At 44.5% G+C, this 19,779-nt stretch overlaps 1 protein-coding gene across 1 annotated transcript in view; it reads left to right on the top strand.

The window, feature by feature from the left end:
* The window catches only part of Cfap61 (cilia and flagella associated protein 61), a 260,690-nt gene that overhangs the window by 72,377 nt on the left and 168,534 nt on the right, over positions 1-19,779 (top strand). The window contains exons 10-12 of the mRNA XM_032904350.1: positions 399-580; positions 2,262-2,301; positions 5,395-5,534. Coding sequence (XP_032760241.1) covers positions 399-580; positions 2,262-2,301; positions 5,395-5,534 — 362 coding nt within the window. The remainder of the gene's footprint in view (positions 1-398; positions 581-2,261; positions 2,302-5,394; positions 5,535-19,779) is intronic.

The following is a 19,779-nucleotide window of genomic DNA, read 5'->3' on the forward strand; positions in this document are numbered from 1 at the left end:
ACCCAGTGTTAGACGAGGTCAAGTGGACTTTTCTGGGCTCCATCTCATTCAAAGGACTGCCTGAGCAGTTCCAAAGGCTCAGCAACTCTGCTACTACAAACTCTTAATGGACCCAGCTTTTAGGAGAGAACTAGCTGTGTGTGAATGTGTACAATGCTACACCACCATGTTAATCTTTACCTAATTTGTTCTCTGACCTTTATGTGAGACTTTCAAATCTCATTAAGAGGATCTTCAAATGGACCTTCTCAGGATGGTTTGTTTCAGCTGAGACAGTCAGCCAGTCACGGGGACAGGCCACGTAGAGACAGCCTATGTGGTAAAGACAGCCACTGAGCAGCCACTAGCCCAGTGGAGCTCAGTGGTTCCTGCGGATTGCCCCTTTCTCTTTCCTCTAGGACTTGGACAAGAACCTAAGCATAATTTCCGTAGTGGACGAGGATGACTTTGGTAGTCTGAGCAGTCTGAGCTCCTCCCTCCTGCTCTCTGTGGAATCCTCCCACTTCCGCCCCCTCTACCTGGGAGACTCTGCTGCATTTTGCATTCAGCTCTTTTGTATTGATGAGAGATACGAGGCAAGGCAAGTACTGATCTCCGATGTCTGTCTGTTGTGCTAAGAAGTTCTTCCTCGCAAGGCAAGTACTGATCTCCGATGTCTGTCTGTTGTGCTAAGAAGTTCTTCCTCGATGCTTTTTTCCAAGAATGTGATCTTTAAACCAGCCCCATATCTCATTCTTCTAGGCACCTTAAAACAGAACAGACTCCTAGACCCCGTCTAGAGATTCTAGTCCATAAAATTTGAGTAAGACCTATAAAAAGGGATAAAAGTATCTGGCTGGTTCTGTCCTGTATCACAGTTGAAGATCTGGAAAATTCCTACTGTGCAGCCATATGCTATTTCTATTCTATACAGTGTGTCTTTCTCAAAGTCTTTGAATTTGCACTGCTTTTGAGTGCAAGTAACAGAAAATCCTTCAACCAAGGCTGACACACTGAGGATAAGTCCAGTGGTAGGACTCGTGTTAGACAGTGCTAGATCCCAGACTTGGATAGTCAAATTGAGGAGGAATTTTCTCTTTACCTTTTTACCCTGACTTCCTGCTGTAAGTTTGGGCTCACGAGATAGCACATAGCCTCAGGTCTACATAAGAATCTCATAGGATGGCATTCTGGTTGGGGCTTAGATTTCCAGCCAAAGTTTCAAGAAACCTGGGTGACTCGGTTCTCACTACTGAGCCAGTGGCTGTCATCGAGCTATACCTCAATGTGCAGCATGTTACCCCATGTTCCACCCTTAGTCTGGAGCGAGAGACTCACCAGAATGTCAGGTAAGAGAGGAGGTTAAAGAAGCAACCAAACAATTTAGGAAAGCTACTGGAAGAGGGAGACATTGATGTCTGGTGGACAAAGCCTGGCTCCCACTTCCTGTCTCTTAAGAGCACCTACATATACAATGCTGTGCCCCACCCCCAGCCCTGTCTCGGTCTCAGGACCACTGCCTGACACCCGAATCCAGCATTTCCTCTTGCACAGCACATATTCCAACCTTATCTACTAAATATTTTGAGGAGAAAAAATATGTGCCCATTTTGATAGCGCAGAAGGTTCTAGAGTACCTTTGAGATAACCAATGACAGGGCTGGCCATTTCTGTTTTAGGGGTGCATCTAAACAGAACCCCTCTAGAACCCCCTTTAGCCTCTAGAACCATGGCTTTCAATATGAAATGTTCAGCGTTTTTGGAAATCACGGAACTTGAAAAGGAAAAGTTTTCTATTTTAATTACAGTGTAGACCAAGGAGCCTGGAATGGCCTTTGTATTTGTTTTATGCTTATTTCCCCTGTGTTTTAAGTTAAGATTTTTGTCTAGTCAGTTATCTTTTAGTCCCCTTATAATTTGCCCGTGAAAATACAAATGTGGCTGTTGGGAAATTATTTTGCAAATAGCAGCAAAAAAGACCAGAAAAGCCCACCCCATTACCAAATCTCTCCTCACCTCTCCCAAAGAGAAAGGGGAAAGTTTTGTTCACAGAATGGCCATCATTAGTATTGGCTTTGAATTTCACAGATATTATTGGTCACTGTAAGATTATCCAAAAAAAAAAAATACTTTATTGCTGACACATGAAGCCTGTGGTATATACAAGTGATTAGCATGTGATTAGCCACTGTTGGCTGGCTCACTGCATGAATCTTCTCAACTGACTCAGGACGCCACATTTACTCTCAGTCCAGTAACATCGTTCATTGTCTTGTTTACAGGTCACTGGATTTTATGAGTTTTGTTTTCAGTCTTTTTCCTGTGAGTACACGCTGGGTTTTGAGTAATGTATTTGGTTTTGTAGTTAAGTTATAGAAAATGGAATATTTATTGTACAGACATTTTAAATGCTGTGAATGTTGAGGCTTGAACTTTTCCCCTGTTCTGAGAAGATGGTCAAGTGACCTCATGGACTCTTAAAAAGAGAAAATATTGTCATTTTCAGTAATGTGTCTGCTGTGGGATTGTTTCTTTTAGAGGCACCACTCCAGTGTTTTATTGCGATTAAATCACTTACAGTTAGGAGTCCTTAGTACTTCAGCTCCTTGAATTTGTGGTTTACATTGACTCGGACTATTCTGGCACCAACACCTTGCTTTGTGGAGGTGGGGAGAAGGGCCTGTGGTCAGTCTCCAGGTTGGCCCCTCAGGTGGGGGAGAGGAAAGCTGGGGTTGATCTCCAGGTTGGCATCCCTTCCCTACTCCTTCCTGAGGCCTAACATGGTGGCTGGTGTGTAGCCCACATCTGAGATCAAAATGTAAACACACTCCTCTGTCTGAGAGATTCTGAACCTCTCTGTTGTCTCATTGTTGTCTGGGGATGGGGATCCTAGCCAACCAATCATGTCTAAAAGAAAAAGGAGTGGAGAAGGGGGGTTGGGGATTTAGCTCAGTGGTAGAGCACTTGCTAAGAAGCGCAAGGCCCTGGGTTCGGTCCCCAGCCCCGAAAAAAAAAAAAAAAAAAAAAAAAAAAAAAGAACTGGAGAAGGAAGAGGGGGGAAGCAGGACGTCATCAGCAGGGCCCTGATGCTCAGCCAGAACAGTTACACCTCAGCGCACTTCTTCAGCATGCAAACCAAGCAGATGTCTGTTGCTCTATGTGTTCTTTCTATTTGCTATACTGAGAGGCAAAATACACACACACACACACACACACACACACACACACACACAATTCAATAATGTGATCTTAGATTTCACGTTCTTGTGTTTTCAAAACTAAAACAAGCCTTAGCATGGGGCAATGTATTCTCCACTGTGGTTTCTCTAAATTGATTTTTAAGGCATTTTTTCAAAGCTCATAAAGCAGCGTGGATTAATCCAAACAAAGAATTTTCAAAGCTGGTGCTCTCAAAGCTGCCTTAAAGACATTTCACTGATCTTCATCCCCATTTTAGCATCCACATTGTAAAAGTAAGACTGGATTTTAATGTGCAGAGAGGACCTGTTTACGTTTTGATTCTATTTGACTTGGGGATATAAGGATACAGGAACAAAATACCTTCATTACTTCACCCCTAATCCCTCAAATCCAAGCCGAAGCAGCTCATTATTGTTAGTCCCCCCCCCCAAGGAAGCCCACCGAGACTTGGCACCCAGTCCTTATTTTCATCTTGAGCAGCTCAGCACCGTGATTCTAAAGTTTCCCTGAAAGAAGCTGTGTTATTTTGCTAGAAAGAAGGAAGATAAGGTCAAATAATGATTCAGTCCTTGGGGCTGCAAAATGTCCTGAGGGCTTTGGATTAGCACAAGTAATACCTTCACAGGGTTCAAGAGGAGGCAAAGTCCCAAAGGGACAAATTAGCTCTGGGAAGAGCAGGCTGCTTCTGCAGGGACCTGGGACAGGATCAAGTGGCTGCGAGGAACACAGACACCCTTGAGCTGTGCAGTCTTCAGACGCCGGAGTGAATGTTCCAGTAGCCGTGTGAACAAAAGAGTGAAAAGAAGAAATGTAACCCCTCTGTTAATAACACATCTCACCCAGTCCAGTGTCTCGTAGGCACCCATTGCAGCATGCAATCAATGTCACAATTGCTAATGAGCTGTTTTACATGCTTTCATCTCACATTAAGCCTTGGAGTGCAAGGCTTTTAGAGTGTAGCGTACCTCTGTGCAAGAACTGAATTTCATCAGCCGTGCTTAATTCTGCTCACGTCTCATGAAATTTGCAGTTGGATAAGAAACTTCATATATTCAGGTTGAGGTAGACAGATTGACATGACCCAAGCAGGCACAAAACTTTCCCAATAAATGAAATTTGGTGCCAGTTTTAAAATTTTAAATGAAATCAAACGGCATTAGATTAAGATTTAGTTTCTCAGTCACGCCAGCCACACTGCAAATGCTCATTGGTCACGTGTGACCACCGGCTGCCACCTGGGACAGCAAGCCTAGACGGGCAAATGGTATACGTCAGGACTTGCTGCTCATCTTATGTCTTCTGGGGTCCACACTCCTCTTTAGGTTAGCTCTTAGAACAGATGATGCCATGACAAAGGATTCATGTGTCACCACAGGGTTTTAGAGCCAGAACATCCTGGAATACCACCTACACTTCACAGAGGGGAGGCGGAGCCGTCCATGAGTCTCATCTCTTAAGTTAAAGGCCCTCGTTCTGAACTATTTTGTCCCGTTTACTCAACTGATAAAACTCAACTCCCAAATAGGAATGACCTTAGTTTAAAAATCTTGGTCTGGTAGCACGGGCCTAGAAACCCAGAAACCCAGAAGGCTGAAGCAAGAGGGTTGTAAGTGCAAGACCTGCGTGGTCTTGAAAAGTCAGAGAAAAGTCTAAGGCCAGCCTGGGCAAGTTAGTGAACCCATTCTCAAAGCAAAAAGGCTGGTGTGATGGCCTGGTGGGAGCTCTTGTCCAGCATATGCAAGGCTCCGGGTACAGACTCCAGAGCTGCAAAGCTCTCAGAATCAGTGAGATCCGCCGCTAGGACTTAAATGTGGTAGCATATGCCTTTAAACCTGTAATCTCAGAACTTGGGAGGCTGAAGCAGAAGGATTTGAGTTATGAGTTAGAGGTCAGGTTTGGCTGCATAATGAAACCTGGTCTCAGAGCAGTAGCAGCAGCAACAAAAACCTACTTCTGTAAGAGTGCCTGTATGCGGGCCACTCTACATGACAGTCACTTGTCTTGCTCAGTCAGCCTTGCTGATGTCTTCTCCTAGTCGCTTGGCTCCGTGAGTTTTACTAGTGACTTCTCCAAATGGTAGAAAAGCTCGGTTTGAGTATTTTCTCTGTGTGCTTTGCTTTTGTTTTTCATGGTGTTTTATAGCACAGATTTGCTTAAAGATAAAGCATTTCTTCTGCTCTCCAAATATCCATTGATCTTTAAACATCCTTTCAGAATAAGAACTTCTGCCTGATATCCGTGCCCCATCTCACACCTGAGTTTGTCCTCATCCAAAACTTTGTGAAGGTTGTCCCATTCAGCAATTGCACCCTGGACCACGATCTCTATGTGTTCCATCGAGCTGGGCTGCTCAGGTAAGTGAACTCCTGAGTTGTCTCACTTCCTGGGGAGAACGATAATGTCCTACTCTGGTTTGAATTAAAAACGTCCCCCACGGGCTCAGGTATTGGAACGCTTGGTTCCCAGTAGGTGGCGCTGTTTGGAGAAGGTTTTGGAAGGCAGAGAACTTGGAGGAAGTATGTCACTGGGGCAGGCTTAATTTATAGACTCGCCCTACATCTCTCTGTGTGTGCTCCAAGATGTCATCTCGCAATTTGCCTCATTTGCCATTGCCGACTCCTCCCTCTGGAACCATAAACTGAAATAAACTTTTCTTCCATAGTTCATTTTTGAACATAGTATTTTATCATAGCAACAAAAGTAATAACATGTGTCTGTTATCCCAGATAGGACACCAACAACCGACCAAAGAAATGATCTAGGAAATCTAGCTCTTTGGCAACGAACCACATGTGTTATTTACAGGAGCATGGGTTAAGAGTTACTTATAGAGACATGGGTGACCCACAGAGAGTTGCATCACTGAAGAGCCCAGACCAGTATGGGCAAAGACTTCCCAAAGCTCTATTCCTAGATTTCCTGTAGCCAGCTCTTCCAAAATATTCTTTTCTCTCCCAGCTATTGTTCATTGCTTGTGTAACATTGGGCAGGAGCTTTGTGGATCTTCTCCCTTTCTGAGTTCTACCAGATTTATGAGCCTGGTACATTTCCATTGCTGAGTTTTATGAACTTCCTTCTTCCATCGTGGATAATAACAACACTTAACTCCTTCCCCAGGTGCTTACAGTCTTTCTTTGCCATCTTTGAAAATGTTCCCCAAGTCTTGGAAGGGGTGATATAAATGTCTGATTGTTTTCTTCCATTTACAATTGAGCAGTAGACCACGGTACTTTAGTAACAGCCACCTATTCTCAGCTGTTAGGAGTCATGGCGATAACTATCACCCACTGAAGGAAAGAAACTTCTCCTCATGAGAGTAGCAGTATTCTATGTGTGTAAGTAAAAATGACAGGCACAGCACATCCACTTAGCAAAACAGCAATTGATTTCCCATGGGGGTGTATGGTTTCTACAGCTATGGGAGTTTGCCCTCCCTTCCAGTATCTCCAACGTTACTCACATCCTGTAAAGTTGGTCGTAATCCATATCAAAAAGCAGTTGTTTGTCCCAATGACAGTTGTGCCCCTGTTGCACTAGCAGTCACATCTTGTCTGGCACTTCTTGTCTAGTATAGCATGTAGGGTCCACCGCTGCATATGACTATTGGTAACAATTCTCCCCCCATAAGCCTGGGTAGCACCTGTATTAGCTTTGGTTCTTTAGAGAACAGAACTGGTAGAAAGGGGATTTATTAGAGTGGCTCACAGGCTATGGTCTAGCTAGACCAACAATGGCTGTCAACTAACGAAAAGTCCAAGAATCTAGTAGTTGTCCAGTGCACAAGGCTGCATGTCTCAGTTGATCTTTAGTATATGTCTATGCCAGAATCCCAAAGAAGTGAGCTCTAGTGTAGCAATGGACTTAGGACTTGTCAGTAAGAGCAAAGGTGAATGGGGGGAAGGAGAGAGAGAGAGAGAGAGAGAGAGAGAGAGAGAGAGAGAGAGAGAGAGAGAGAGATATTACTTCTTCCATGTCCTATATATAGGCTGCCAGCAGAAGGGGGATTTTCCCACCCCAGAAAGTTGGGATAAAAAGTGGGTCTTCCCATTTCAAATGATTTAATTTAGAAAAAAGAAAACCGTTGCAGATGTACCCAGCTGCCTGAGTTTAGTTAATTCCAGACATAATCAAACTGACAATCAGGAAGAGCTATCATAAATCCACCCCTTCTCAACTTGATGCTTCGTCACATTTCCTTACGTCATGCTTAATTCCCAGATGAGAGTAGCAACCAGGCCATTTTTATACCCAACGTAACTATCCCTCATACAACTGTATATACAAATGTATTACAACTTTTTAGAATAGGTCACAATGTCCTTCAAGGGATATTCTTTTGGTGTTTTAAAACTTAAATATAGCAACCACTGATGTTCTCTTAATTGATGTTACATTGCATGATAAAGATATTGAGGAAAGAAAACACAAATATCTGACCAAGCACATTATTAACAACATGACAGAAACTTTCATGTCACAATTCTCATTTCTGCAACTGGCCACATGAACTTAGATGCTATTTGTAAGAACTTTCATCTAGTACCATCCCGTATTTCCTCCACTCTCAGTAACTTTTGGCTCCTTTCTTGGAGGAGTGACCCGTACCTACATTTCTGAAGTGTCTGTGCCTTTTCATTCTGCCTGAATTAGGCACTTGTGGTTTCCTATTGACGTTAATCACAGGACACGGTAGCACCAAGAGATGCCCTAAAAGATCTTCTGCACACCAGACATAATCTTTCTTACCTTTATTGTGAAGTAGCAATCCAATTTCCCCTTGGTAATCTAGACCAATCAACCCTCCTCATGCCATTCCTTTCATAGCCTGCTGGCATACAGACTTCAGAAGCCCAAAGGGTCCAAGAGAAAGTCTGAGATTCCAGCTCAGTGGAATGTTTGCTGTGACTTCTGGCAGGAGCACTACCTGCTCTCAATCCAAAACTTCTAGGCCAGCAGAACTTAAGCAAAAACTTTCCTACAGGGTCACTAGGAGTGATAATGGAACTTTTCACCTTCCCACTTCTTTATTCCTGGCTTTAGGAGAAAGCGTATATTGGACACTGATTCAAAGCATATACCACCTTCTAGAGAACTCTGCCCCAGTCCTCCAGGATGCTGCCCCCTAATTGGCACTATAACTGTGTCTTCAAAAGGCCATTCCAGGGCTGGAGAGATAGCTCAGTGGTTAAGAGCACTGACTGCTCTTCTAAAGATCCTGAGTTCAATTTCTAGCAGCCACATGGTGGCTCACAACCACCTGTAATGGGATCTGATGCCCTCTTCTGGTGTGTCTGAAGGCAGCTACAGTGTACTCATATAAGATGGTGGGGAACGTGGTGAGACCAGTGGACCATGATCGTGAGCTCACCATTGCACTTTTCTGGCTGTGAAATGAGTTCCTTGGTCAGAATCTGTATTGTGTGGACTAATATGATGGCAGATATGATGGAATTCTGTAAACTATTTCAAGACACTTTCCCTTCATAAGTGTCTCAGTAAAGGGTTGTAATGCCACAGCACAGGTGTCCACTTCTGGGTGATGCCTGCAAAACATGCTGAACCATTAGTAAACTAGGCCCTAGTTTTCTCTTCTTCAGTCAGCCAATCATAGGGAACACCCTGTGAAGTAATAGGTGCATAATTGGCAGCAAACAGCATTGTAACGGAGTAGAAACCACAGGCACTGGGCAGCTTTTTCATGTAACTGGATCGTGCCTTCAGAACCTGCTTAACCTTGATCACATGTATACCACTTCCATTTGATAATAGACTGCTGCTTTATGGCCTGGTGTGTCAATTAAAACTCAGCATATGATGAGCAGCTCAGGCCACATGTAACTTGGTGGCCTATTGTCAAATATTTAGTTTCCATTAAGACCCAATAGCAGTCAAGGCTGTCTCTCAAAGGGAGAATAGTTGTCTGCAGATAATGGTAGTGCTCTGCTCCCAAATCCCAAAGGTCTCTTCTGTGATTCACCTACAGGGGCCTATCTAAGGGTCTGAACAGCATCCCTATGTGCCACTGACTCCAATGTCATCAGGTGCTGGATATGTGATCCAAGTAATGGAGCAGCCTGGACCTGTTGAAGAACCTTCTGTTCTAGGCCCCACACAAAGCTAGGTGCTTTTCTGAGTTGCTTGCTCTATGGGCTTGAGTAACATATCCAAGTGATGAGTATGCCGCCTCTAGGCTTTGAACAGGTCCCTGTCTCAGCCAGGGTTTCTCTTGCTGTGGCAGAAACACTATGACCAAAAAGCAAGTTGGAGAGGAAAGGGTTTATTTAGCCGACAGTTCCATATTGCTGTTCATCACCAAAGGATGAACTTTGACAGGAACTTAAGTAGGGCAGGAACCTGAAGGCAGGAGTTAATGCAGAGGTCATTGAGGAGGGCTGCTTACTGGCTTGTTTCTTATGGCTTGTTCAGACTGCTTCCTTATAGAACCTGGGGCCACCAGTCCCAGGGTGGCACTACTCACAATGGGGTGGGTCCTCCTCCACTGATCCCCTATTGATAATTGAGAGCCTTACAGGTGGATCTCATTTCCTCAACTGAAGCCCCTTCCTCTCTAATGACTCTAGCTTGTGTCAAGTTGACACAAAACCCAGCCAGTATAACCCTTAATCATATTTCTTTCTTGGTGGTGGGAGGGCCCAGGTGCAATAACTTATCCTTCACCTTAGGAATATCTCCGTATGACCCATGCCACTGGACTTCTAAGAGTTTCACTGAGGTAGAAGTCCCCTGATTTTGGATCGATTTGTTTCCTATCCTCTGATGTACACATGTGTTACTAGTGAGTCCAACGTGGTTGCTATCTCCTGCTCACTTGGTCCAATCAGTATAATGTTGTCAATATAGTGAAATAATGTGATTTTTTTTGGTAAGGCATAGATGATCAAGACCCCTTCTAAGTTATGACCCAGGGCTAGAGAGTTGATAAATACATTCTTGAAGTAAAACTGTAAAGATATGCTGTTGGCCTTGCCAACTGAATACAGATTGCTTCTGGTGGTCCTTATAGACAGGTAGCAAGAAAAGGGCATTTGCTAGATCAGTAGCTGTATACCATGTACCAGGAGATGTGTTGATCTGCTCAGGCAAGGAAAGCATATCTGGTTCATCAGCTGGAATCACTACTTGATTGAGTTTTCAGCAGTCAACTGTCATTCTCTGCCATCCATTTGTCTTCTGCGTTTGCCAGATAGGAGAGTTAAAGGGAACTAGCATCCTGCATCTTTCAAGTCCTTGATGGTGGCACTAATTTCTGCAATTCCTCCAGGGATGCAATACTGTTTTTGATTCACAATTTTCCTTCACAGAAGCAATTCTAAAGGCGTCCATTTGGCCTTTACAACCATAATAGCCCTCACTATTAGATCACGGAACTAATGTGAGAATTCTGCCAATTTCTAAGTATATTTATCCCAATTATACATTCTGGGACTGGAGAAATAACCATAGGTGAGTTTGGGGACCCACTCAACCCACTGTAAGTTGGACTTCAGCCAAAACTCCCATTAGTCACCTGACCTCTGCCCAACCCCATAAGCTTCTACTTGAACTGGAGAGCCACAATGTTCTTGAGGTCTCCCAGAGTTATAGACAATTCATAACAAACGTCTAATAGACTCTGGGAAGTCTGATTGTTTTCTTCCCCCCAATGTACAGTTACCCTTGCAGCATGCTATAGATCTCTCTTGGGAGGGACTGGAGAAAGGCCAACTGTAAAAGTTACAGGCATTTTACCAAGGTCTGTCCTCAGGGGAGCCTGACTATCCCTTCATTCAAGGGTTCTGTATCTGCAAACTGGCTCAAGTCTGAAAATTGTTCATGTGTCTAGATCTCTTTTGCCATGATACAATTTAGCTTTTCCTTCGCTTATTTGAGATTTTTTTTTTTTGGCTTTTATACATCAAATAAAAATGCCTCAGGTTTCTTATCTATTTCATGCCTGGAAAAACCATGATTAGATTAGCCAATCCCATACAGGTCATGCCACTGTAAAAATCACTTTTCCTCTTCTGCCTGCCCAGGTCAGGGCTAGCTGCTCATTACAAAAAGTATGATCACCTTGCCTTTGGTGAGTCAGTACTGGCCCCTGGCCCCTGATACTTTAGGGCCCAATTCAACCTATTGCATTAATTCATCCAACTGAGAAGCAGCATCTATGACCTTCAGGTCTAGCACACAGAAAGGGATGATGACAAAGTTCCTCAAATGTGTTGGTTCCCTTCTCACCTATTGCATTTTTGAAGACTGGTGAAAGGCAAGACTAGGTTTTACACAGCATACCCACCCCAGCATTACAGTTTCCCCGAGCCTTAAAACCCTTTGGAACTTGGTTGTTGGTCTGATCTGGCTGCAGGGGAGGCTGGCTAGTGACATGGCACTAGTCATCTAGGTATGCTCCCAGTAAAAACAGTTGCTCCCCCACACCATTGATGGGAAGAAGAGGAGGAAAGGACTCCACAAGTGCTCTGCAGCCAGTGTTTATCTTACATGTGTGCAGACATTCTAGAATAAGGCACATGATTCTATACAGGTAGAAGTGGACGGGACAATAAAGATAACTACTTTTTAATTTTCATTAATAAACTTTATATTTAGAATAGTTTTAGGTTCACTGCAAAATTGAGGAGACATACAAAGGCTCCACATACTCCCTTTCAGTCCTGATATTTTCATTTGACACTGGAATGCCACATGTGTTATATCTGATGAACAAACTGATACCTTGTTATCAACTGAAGTCCATCAGTTATGTAGCATCATTCCAGCTTAGCATCTGTGATGGTCTGATTGTCAACAGAATGGATTTAAATTCAGCTAGAAGACACCCCTGGACATGTCTGTGAGGCCATTTCCAAAGATATTTAACTAGGGGAGTACTACATTGAATGAAGGAACATTGTCCCTTAGTCTGGGGTCCTAAACTGAGTCAAAAGGTGAAAGCCAGTGAGTACCATATTCATCTTTCTCCAGTTCCTGAATGTGGACGCCATGTGACCAACTGCATCAGGCTCCCATTGCCATGTCCCCTTGCCATGGAGAACTCAAACGACAAGCTGATATAAACCCTCCCTGCCTGAAGTTGTTTTTCTCCAAGTATTTTGTTAGACCAATAAGAAAGTAACTAGCATAGCGTATATTCAATGGATGTGGGGAAATCTGTAATGGTCCTGTTTTAAGGTCACATAGAATAGTTTCACTGCTCTACACCTCTGTGCTCTGCCTGTCATATTTCCCTCCCCCTTGATGCTGGCACTCTCTGATCTCTTTACTCACTATAATTTTTACCTTTCCTAGAAGAGTAGTCTGAATCCTACAATATGCCACCTTGTCAACTTGGCTTCTCTTACTGGGTCTTAATGCACTTAACCTCCATGTCACTTCATGACTTGGTGACTCGTTTATCTTGGCACCAAATAAGATCCCGTCATCTAGGCATACTACAGTTTGTCTGTTCACCTACTAAGGAACATCTTGGCTATTTCAAAGTTTAGATCATCATGAACAAAGATGCTACCACATTCATATGCAAGGTTTTGGGTAGACCTTAAGTTTTCTGCCTATTCCACTAAGAGAGTGGAGTTGCCAGTCGCTATGATTACAATGTAGTTTACTTTTGTACAAAACTCTCAAAAACTAGCATTTTGCAACAGCGCCTGCAACTGCTTTATGTAGCTGCCAACCTCTACTGTTCTCCATGGTTTGGATTTGGACATTGTAGCAGCTCTCCAGTAATGCCAGCTTGGTGCAGTGAATACTCAGTTCCTTAGTAAGGGATGCCACTGAATTGTTTTGTGCTAATGTGTTTCAAATGCTTACCCTGTCTGTACTCCTCTCTGGTGAGGTTTTTATTCCAATCTTTTCTTCCTTCCTTTTGCTCATGTTGCTTAGTTCAGTTTGATTTAAAACAAATCATAGACACCTGTTATTTCTGTAATAGAAAATGTTAATTTTGGTTATTCAACTATCAGTTAAAGTTCAAAGTTTACACTAATTGGAAGAACATTTTCACTTAGAAATAAAATAAAGGCCAATTCGAGAAGAACTTCTGTCTTAGATTGACTCCGTAAGCAGGAGAATGTCTAGAGACAGGCGGGACTTCAAGGTCTGTGTTTTGAAGGCCATTGTTTCTTTACTTTCTTCTGCTGTGACCTGTCCTGTGCCTGCTCCATCGGGACCTGGCTCTTAGGGCATGGGCAGGACTGTTACATTCTGGGCTGACATCCATGTAGCACCACCGCCGGGAAGTACTTAATTGCGTGCTTTCTTTCCCAGAGGCTCCATGGTGGAGCTCCTCATTCATCTAATGGAATATCAACATCAACTGTGTGCACGTGCCAGCTCACGTGCCAGGGAAACATAAGTGTCCCAGACAGACAGAAGTCCCGGCCCTCATGGGGTCCGCATCCTAGCTAGAGGAGGAAGCTGCGGATAAAGGAAAGAAATGAACTAGATGGAAGGAACATTGGGGGCACTGAGAAGGGCACAGCAGGTGGGTAAGAGCTGAGGAGGAGGGAACCTCCACCTCCACAAGGTGCTCGGGAGAGGTGGTCTCGAGCAAAGCATGATGGGACAATGGGGGGGGGCGCATGGGCACGGGCAGGGCACTCGTCCCTGACAGGTTCTTTTTATTTATACCATGATTTTAAAATATATAACATCCTTCTCGTTTCTGCTTCGCTTCTCTTGACATTGGGATGGATCACTCCTGTTTTTATGTTGGGTTACTTTAAATTTCATGACCTCATGTTCTGGTCCCCTACCTAATTTCCTTCTTCTTCCCTTGGGAAATTATATTTGTGTCTGTCATCTGCCCTCTGGCCATGCTGGTGAGCACGGAGACAGATAACTCATCTGATTGTTAGTGAGGGCTACCTCTTCTGTCAACAGATCCCACACTCCATGCTCCTGCGCTCGCTCTCTCTCTCTCTCTCTCTCTCTCTCTCTCTCTCTCTCTCTCTCTCTCTCTCTCTCTAACTGGGGTCTTCAAATGAGAACATTTCATTTGTATATTCATCACCAAGATGTTTCCAAAGGTAGCACTGAGTTTTATGTCATTTAACAGATTGCTTTCCCACGTTCCCTGACTTGCCCTTTCTTAACGTGCCTGCTGGCCTTTCTTCTTGTTCAGTCATTAATGGAAGGCACATTTAGTGGAACCAGTAGCTCATTCCCTCTTGCTACCCTTCCAAGCTGCACCTTTCTGAAATTTGACATTTTTCCTTTGTAAGAAGACATGTCAGGCTTACTCATCCAACTAATATTTATTGTCCTAGGAATGTTTAACTTCTCGGCTAGGTCACACAGCCCTTGTCAATATTACCCAGGAAATAAAGATGGGCTTCAGTAGTCAGCCTCCAAGTGATTCTTGCCTTTAATATATATGTGCGTGTTGCGTGTGTGTGTGTGTGTGTGTGTGTGTGTGTGTGTGTGTGTACATATATTCCTTTAATATATTTGTTTGATTTGCTTTTCTGTGAGTGGCTCACACATGCTTTGTTGCCATTTGTTTTTCCTCTATGATGTCACCATTTTACTCATTTCAGGCTCATGTTATCCCAGCTCGTCTGTGGCGAGATCAAATCTGTCCTTTGTTTTGTAGGCCCTCAATGGACCTCTTTGAACAGAATGCAATAGGAACTCTGTTCCTCAAGGCCACTGTTGTGTCTGGGGCAAGGTTGACTCCTTGCTTGTGTTTGGTTCACACTAGGCTGACAGGTAGATTGTGTGATGACTACATTCACCATGTGCTCTTCTGTTTAGCATTGTGTCCCTTGACTGGCACCAAAACGGTCTAGTTTTCTGGGAGACAGTAACTGGAAGGACACACAAACCTGTAGTTTCTAAAAGCGTTCATTCTAGTTGGGTTGATAGTGACAAGTGGCAAATCTTTCCTCTTACTTTTCACATGTCATTTGTTATTTTATTATGTATGCAGTCGACGGAATACCTCAAATTCTGACCTTTAAGGCCAGACTCAGTGGACTTTTTGTTGTTTCGTTTTTCTGTTTTTTTCTTTTGTTTGTTTTGTGTTTTAGGACATGAATAAAACATCTGTGATTAAGCAGAGTACCAAGGTCCAAGGAGGGACCAGTGGACAAGGCCTTCATCCTTTCTTCATGGTCCCTGAGAGTTCACACATTGGGACATTCAAGTGTAAGGGAGAGAAAAGGTGGGAAGGGCTAGGAAGCAGGATTTCTCAAGAGAACTTGCTCCCCCCGCACCCAGAGCTCTGTGTATAGATAAGGCAAGGGGCAGCTAATCTCCCGCTTTGGTTTAGGGTGCCTTGAGAATTGTGCTTGAGCCCTTAAGATTAGCTGGGTCATAACGGTCACTAAATGTACAGTTGCTTCTAGGACAGCCATGCATGGCACAAACAGAACCACTGGAGTATTCTCATTCGGACTTTTACCAACAGGACTGAAAGAGTAGGCCTTCAGTAGCGATTATAACAAGAGAAGATTGGAAGCCTCTAGGATCGTGTGGGGGAGAGGAAGGTAGAATAGTATTCAAGAACATTTACTGAGCCACTACCATCTGCAGCCCTGGAATGCCTCAAGGCGATGTGTGGATATCAGAGCAGATTTTGTGTTTTTAAATATTTATCAATAGAATCAGAGTCTGTCTTATACACAGTCCTAGTATTTTTTCTTTTTACAGACAATGAATATTCTTAGTCTTTATGATTTATCTAAGGATATGGCAAGAAATAAAGATAGCTGCTTGGTAACTGGACAGCACATGCTGTCTGCATTTGGAGAATGTATATGATACACCAATATATATCTTGATTGTACATATTTATATAAACAAAGCATCCTCCCCTTCCCTCTACTTCCTTTTTACCTTCCCCCAAGTATTTATAAGAGTTGTTTCAAAGTAACCTGATTTTCCTGGGGGCTTTCCATAGCTAAAACATAAAGACCACCGTATTTCACGGTCCGTGTACTTTCAAGGGACTTTGGTTTATTTCTCAGATTGTGGTTCTGGAATCAATATAGGGTTGGTCCGATGGGAGCAGAAATCATGGGCTAACTTTTTCCCCACACTGGGGTCCCAGCACCAGGACACCCTGGGGACACTCCAGATGTTTCAGAACCATTTGTGACTAGGGTGAATGAATGAGCCATTCTTAGTAATGCCAGTTTAATAGTTGAGTTTTAGGCAAATACATTTTAATTTAAAGTTGGTCACTTTTCATGTTTTTTTTAATTTTTTTTTTACAGTCCAGTCATTATCCTCCTTCTGATCCTACCTCTGACTGTTCCTCATCCCATACCTCCTTCCCTGTCTCCAATAGGATGTTCACCCTGCCCCCAGACCTCCCCACTCCCTCTGGGGCCTCAAGTCTCTCGAGGGTTGGGTTTGTCTTCTCTCACTGGGGCCAGACCCAGCAGTCCTCCACTGTATATGTGTTGGGGTATATATCAGCTGTATATATCAGCTGGTATATGCTGCCTGGTTGGTGATCCAGTGTCTGAGAGATCTCAGGGGTCCAGGTTAGTTGAGACTGCTGGTCTTCCTATGGGTCGCCTTCCTCCTCAGCTTCTTCCAGCTTTTTTCTAATTCAACCATAGGGGTCCCCAGCTTCTAGACCAATGGTTGGGTGTAAGTATATCTATCTGACTCTTTCAACTGCTTGTTGAGCCTCTCAGAGGACAACCGTGTTAGGGTTCTGTCTCTAAGCACATTATAGCATCAGTAATAGCGTCAGGCCTTGGAGTCTCCCATTGAGCTGGATCCCAAGTTAGATCTGTTGCTGGACCTCCTTTCCCTCAGCCTCTTCTCCATTTTAACCCCTGCAGTTCTTTCTAAGTGCTCCTGTCAGTTTTGTTGAGTACAGGACATGTACTCACAGTCTGTCTTTCCTTACTGTCAACCGTAGGTCCTCTCATCCCATTCCAGTTAAAGCCAAAACAAACAGGCCACCTGCTGTTGCTACAACCAGAGGCAGAAGTGGCCAGGAGTCCCCTATGCACTAAATCCATCTCTGCTCGTTGTTTTGTTTTGAGATAGGTTCTCCCTATGCTGGCCTGGAACTCTCAAGCTTAATCTCAGCCATCTGAATAAAGGTGTGTGCTAGTCCTGTGTATCTCTCTCTCTTCTTCTTTTCCTCCTCTTCCTTCCTTTAATCTTCTTCCCCTCCTCCCCTCTTCTCCTCTCTTCTGCCTCTTTCTCCTTCCCCTCCTCTTCTTCCTCCTCTTCTTCCTCCTCCTCCTCTCCCCCACCCCTTTTTTTCTGAGTTAAAAACTTGTGTAAAACAGCTCTCAGGGACTGGGTTAAATCCACAGAACCCAAGTAAAGTGACTCCAGCACCAGGGAGGCAGAGAGAGCTGTATCCTATGGTTTATTAAGGTTACCCAATCAGTGATTTCCATGTCAGTGAGAGACCCAGCCAGTCTGGAAGGAGGTCAATGGCATTCCTGAGAATAACACCCATGAATACTGTTTGGCCTCAGCATATACTTGAACATGCACCTGTATACACCCACTCCCACTCCCCACTCCCCAAGAGGTGGGAGCAGGGGAGGGGAGGGAAGGGAGGGAGGGGAGGGAGGGGAGAGAAGGAGAGAGGGAGAGAGGGGAAGGGGAGAAAGAAGAGGAGGGGGAGGGGAGGGGAGGTGATGGAGATAGGGGGAGAGAGGGAGGGAGGGAGGAGAGAGGGAGGGGAGAGAAGGGAGAGAGGGAGAGAGAGGGGGAAGGGAGAAAGAAGAGGGAGGGGAGGGGAGGGGAGGAGTGATGGAGATAGGGGAGAGAGGAGGAGGGAGGAGGGGGGAGGGAGAGAGGAAGGGAAAGAGGGAGGGGGAGAGAAGGGAGAGAGGGAGAGGGAAGGGAGAGAGGAAGAGGGAGAGGGAGAGGGAGAGAGAGAGAGAGAGAGAGAGAGAGAGAGTGTGATAGTGCTCAGAGACATATATAAGCATATGGAACAGTTCCGTTCATGAAAAATACACTATGAGTATATTTGTAATTTTAATTTTTCTAATAGGCACATTAATGTAAACATTTAAACTAGGTAAAACTATTGTTTGTATTAGCACATTGAAATTCAGCTGGCAGTTACAGCCGTATTTCAAGTCTCGTGTTGGGCAGGGTAGTTAGCGGCAGATTCTCTTTCCTGTTCCTCCTCCTGCTGAAATTCTAGGAACACAGGAAAACTCTCAAATGTTCCTCTTCGCCGAATAGAAATAACAGACACATGAACTTTGTGATGTAATCCTAAATTGCTGTGACACCCGGCCAGATTTCTGTGAACAGAGGGGACAGATGATGCTGGTGTCTTGTGACACTTAGGAAAACAGTTCCCAGTCCAGTGAGCACTTACTCAACATCACTGTAGGGTAGGAGAAAGCCTGGCTTTCCAAGTTGACCGTGCTGTGCTATGAGCTATGAGCTTGGGGAAGGCATTTCTGCTGGCACTTCTATGTCAACTTGACACAAGACAGAGTCATCAGAGCATCAAGTGAGAAAATGCCTCTGTAAGATCAGGCTGCTGGCAAGCCTGCACTGAGCCCAGTCCATGGTGGGCGGTGCCACCCCTACACCGGCCTATAAGAAAGAAGGCTACATAAGCCGTAAAGAGCAAGGCGTGAAGCAGCCCTCCTCCATGGCTGCTGCATCAGCTCCTACCTGTGGGTTCCTGCCCTGCTTGAGTTCTTGTCCTGACTTCTTTCAGTGATGAACAGTGATGCGGAAGCCTAAGCTGAACAAAACCTTCCTTCCTTCCTGGAGTTGCTTTTGGTCATGGTGTTTCATCCCAGCAAATAGAAACCCTAACTAAGACAGTGTTCAGATCCATTTACCTTCCCAGCTCCCACTACACACTTTATAACCCAACTGTAGCCCTCACCATACACAGAAAGACATGTCATAAACATGGGAAGCTGGAGAAGTTTTCACACAGGCCACATAAGCCGTTCCCTTGATAGTGTTCTAGCCACGGGGCTGCGGCAAAGGTAGGAACTTGGTCTTTGAACTTTTATTCTAATAGACGGGGCTGGCCCACAATAGATAGGAATGGTACACAAAACCAGGGGAGGAAGGGAGGAAGTGTCTGGAGAGAAATTAGGATGGTGAATGTGAGGGATCAGAGTCAGGAGGTATAGTCTATTCAGTGAAATTTGTATGCACAGTTGGTACCCAGGTCTGGAGATTCCCTGGGCTTGGGAGGTGAGGGTGTCAGGTGAGAGGTGGAGAGGGCACACATTGACTGAGTTTGGGAACTAACATGGCGTCTGAAAGGTTACACAGGGAAAGAAAAAACCCACCATGTGGAGACAGGCTGGAGACGAGAGATCCAGAGAGATTGTGAAGAGAGGCACAGGAGAGGAGACAGTGGTCATGGAGTCTCGGAGGCCACTCTGGCTTTGCTCGTCACTCAGTGCAGAGGGAGAGGTAACCGAAGTTCTTATCCAGGGTCTGCAGATAGAGCGTAGGTGAAAATCCACATCCTGATTTCCACAAAGCTGTACTTGAAGTTGAGCATCTCCTTCCCTTGTGAGAGCAGGCAACAGACCACACTAGTATCATCAGCCCCTGCCGTTTCCTCCTTATTTTTCCTGCAGTGCTGCACACTTCAGATATCCGCGG

Source organism: Rattus rattus, chromosome 5, assembly GCF_011064425.1.
Source record: "Rattus rattus isolate New Zealand chromosome 5, Rrattus_CSIRO_v1, whole genome shotgun sequence".
In the NCBI taxonomy this organism is placed as follows: Eukaryota; Metazoa; Chordata; class Mammalia; order Rodentia; family Muridae; genus Rattus; species Rattus rattus.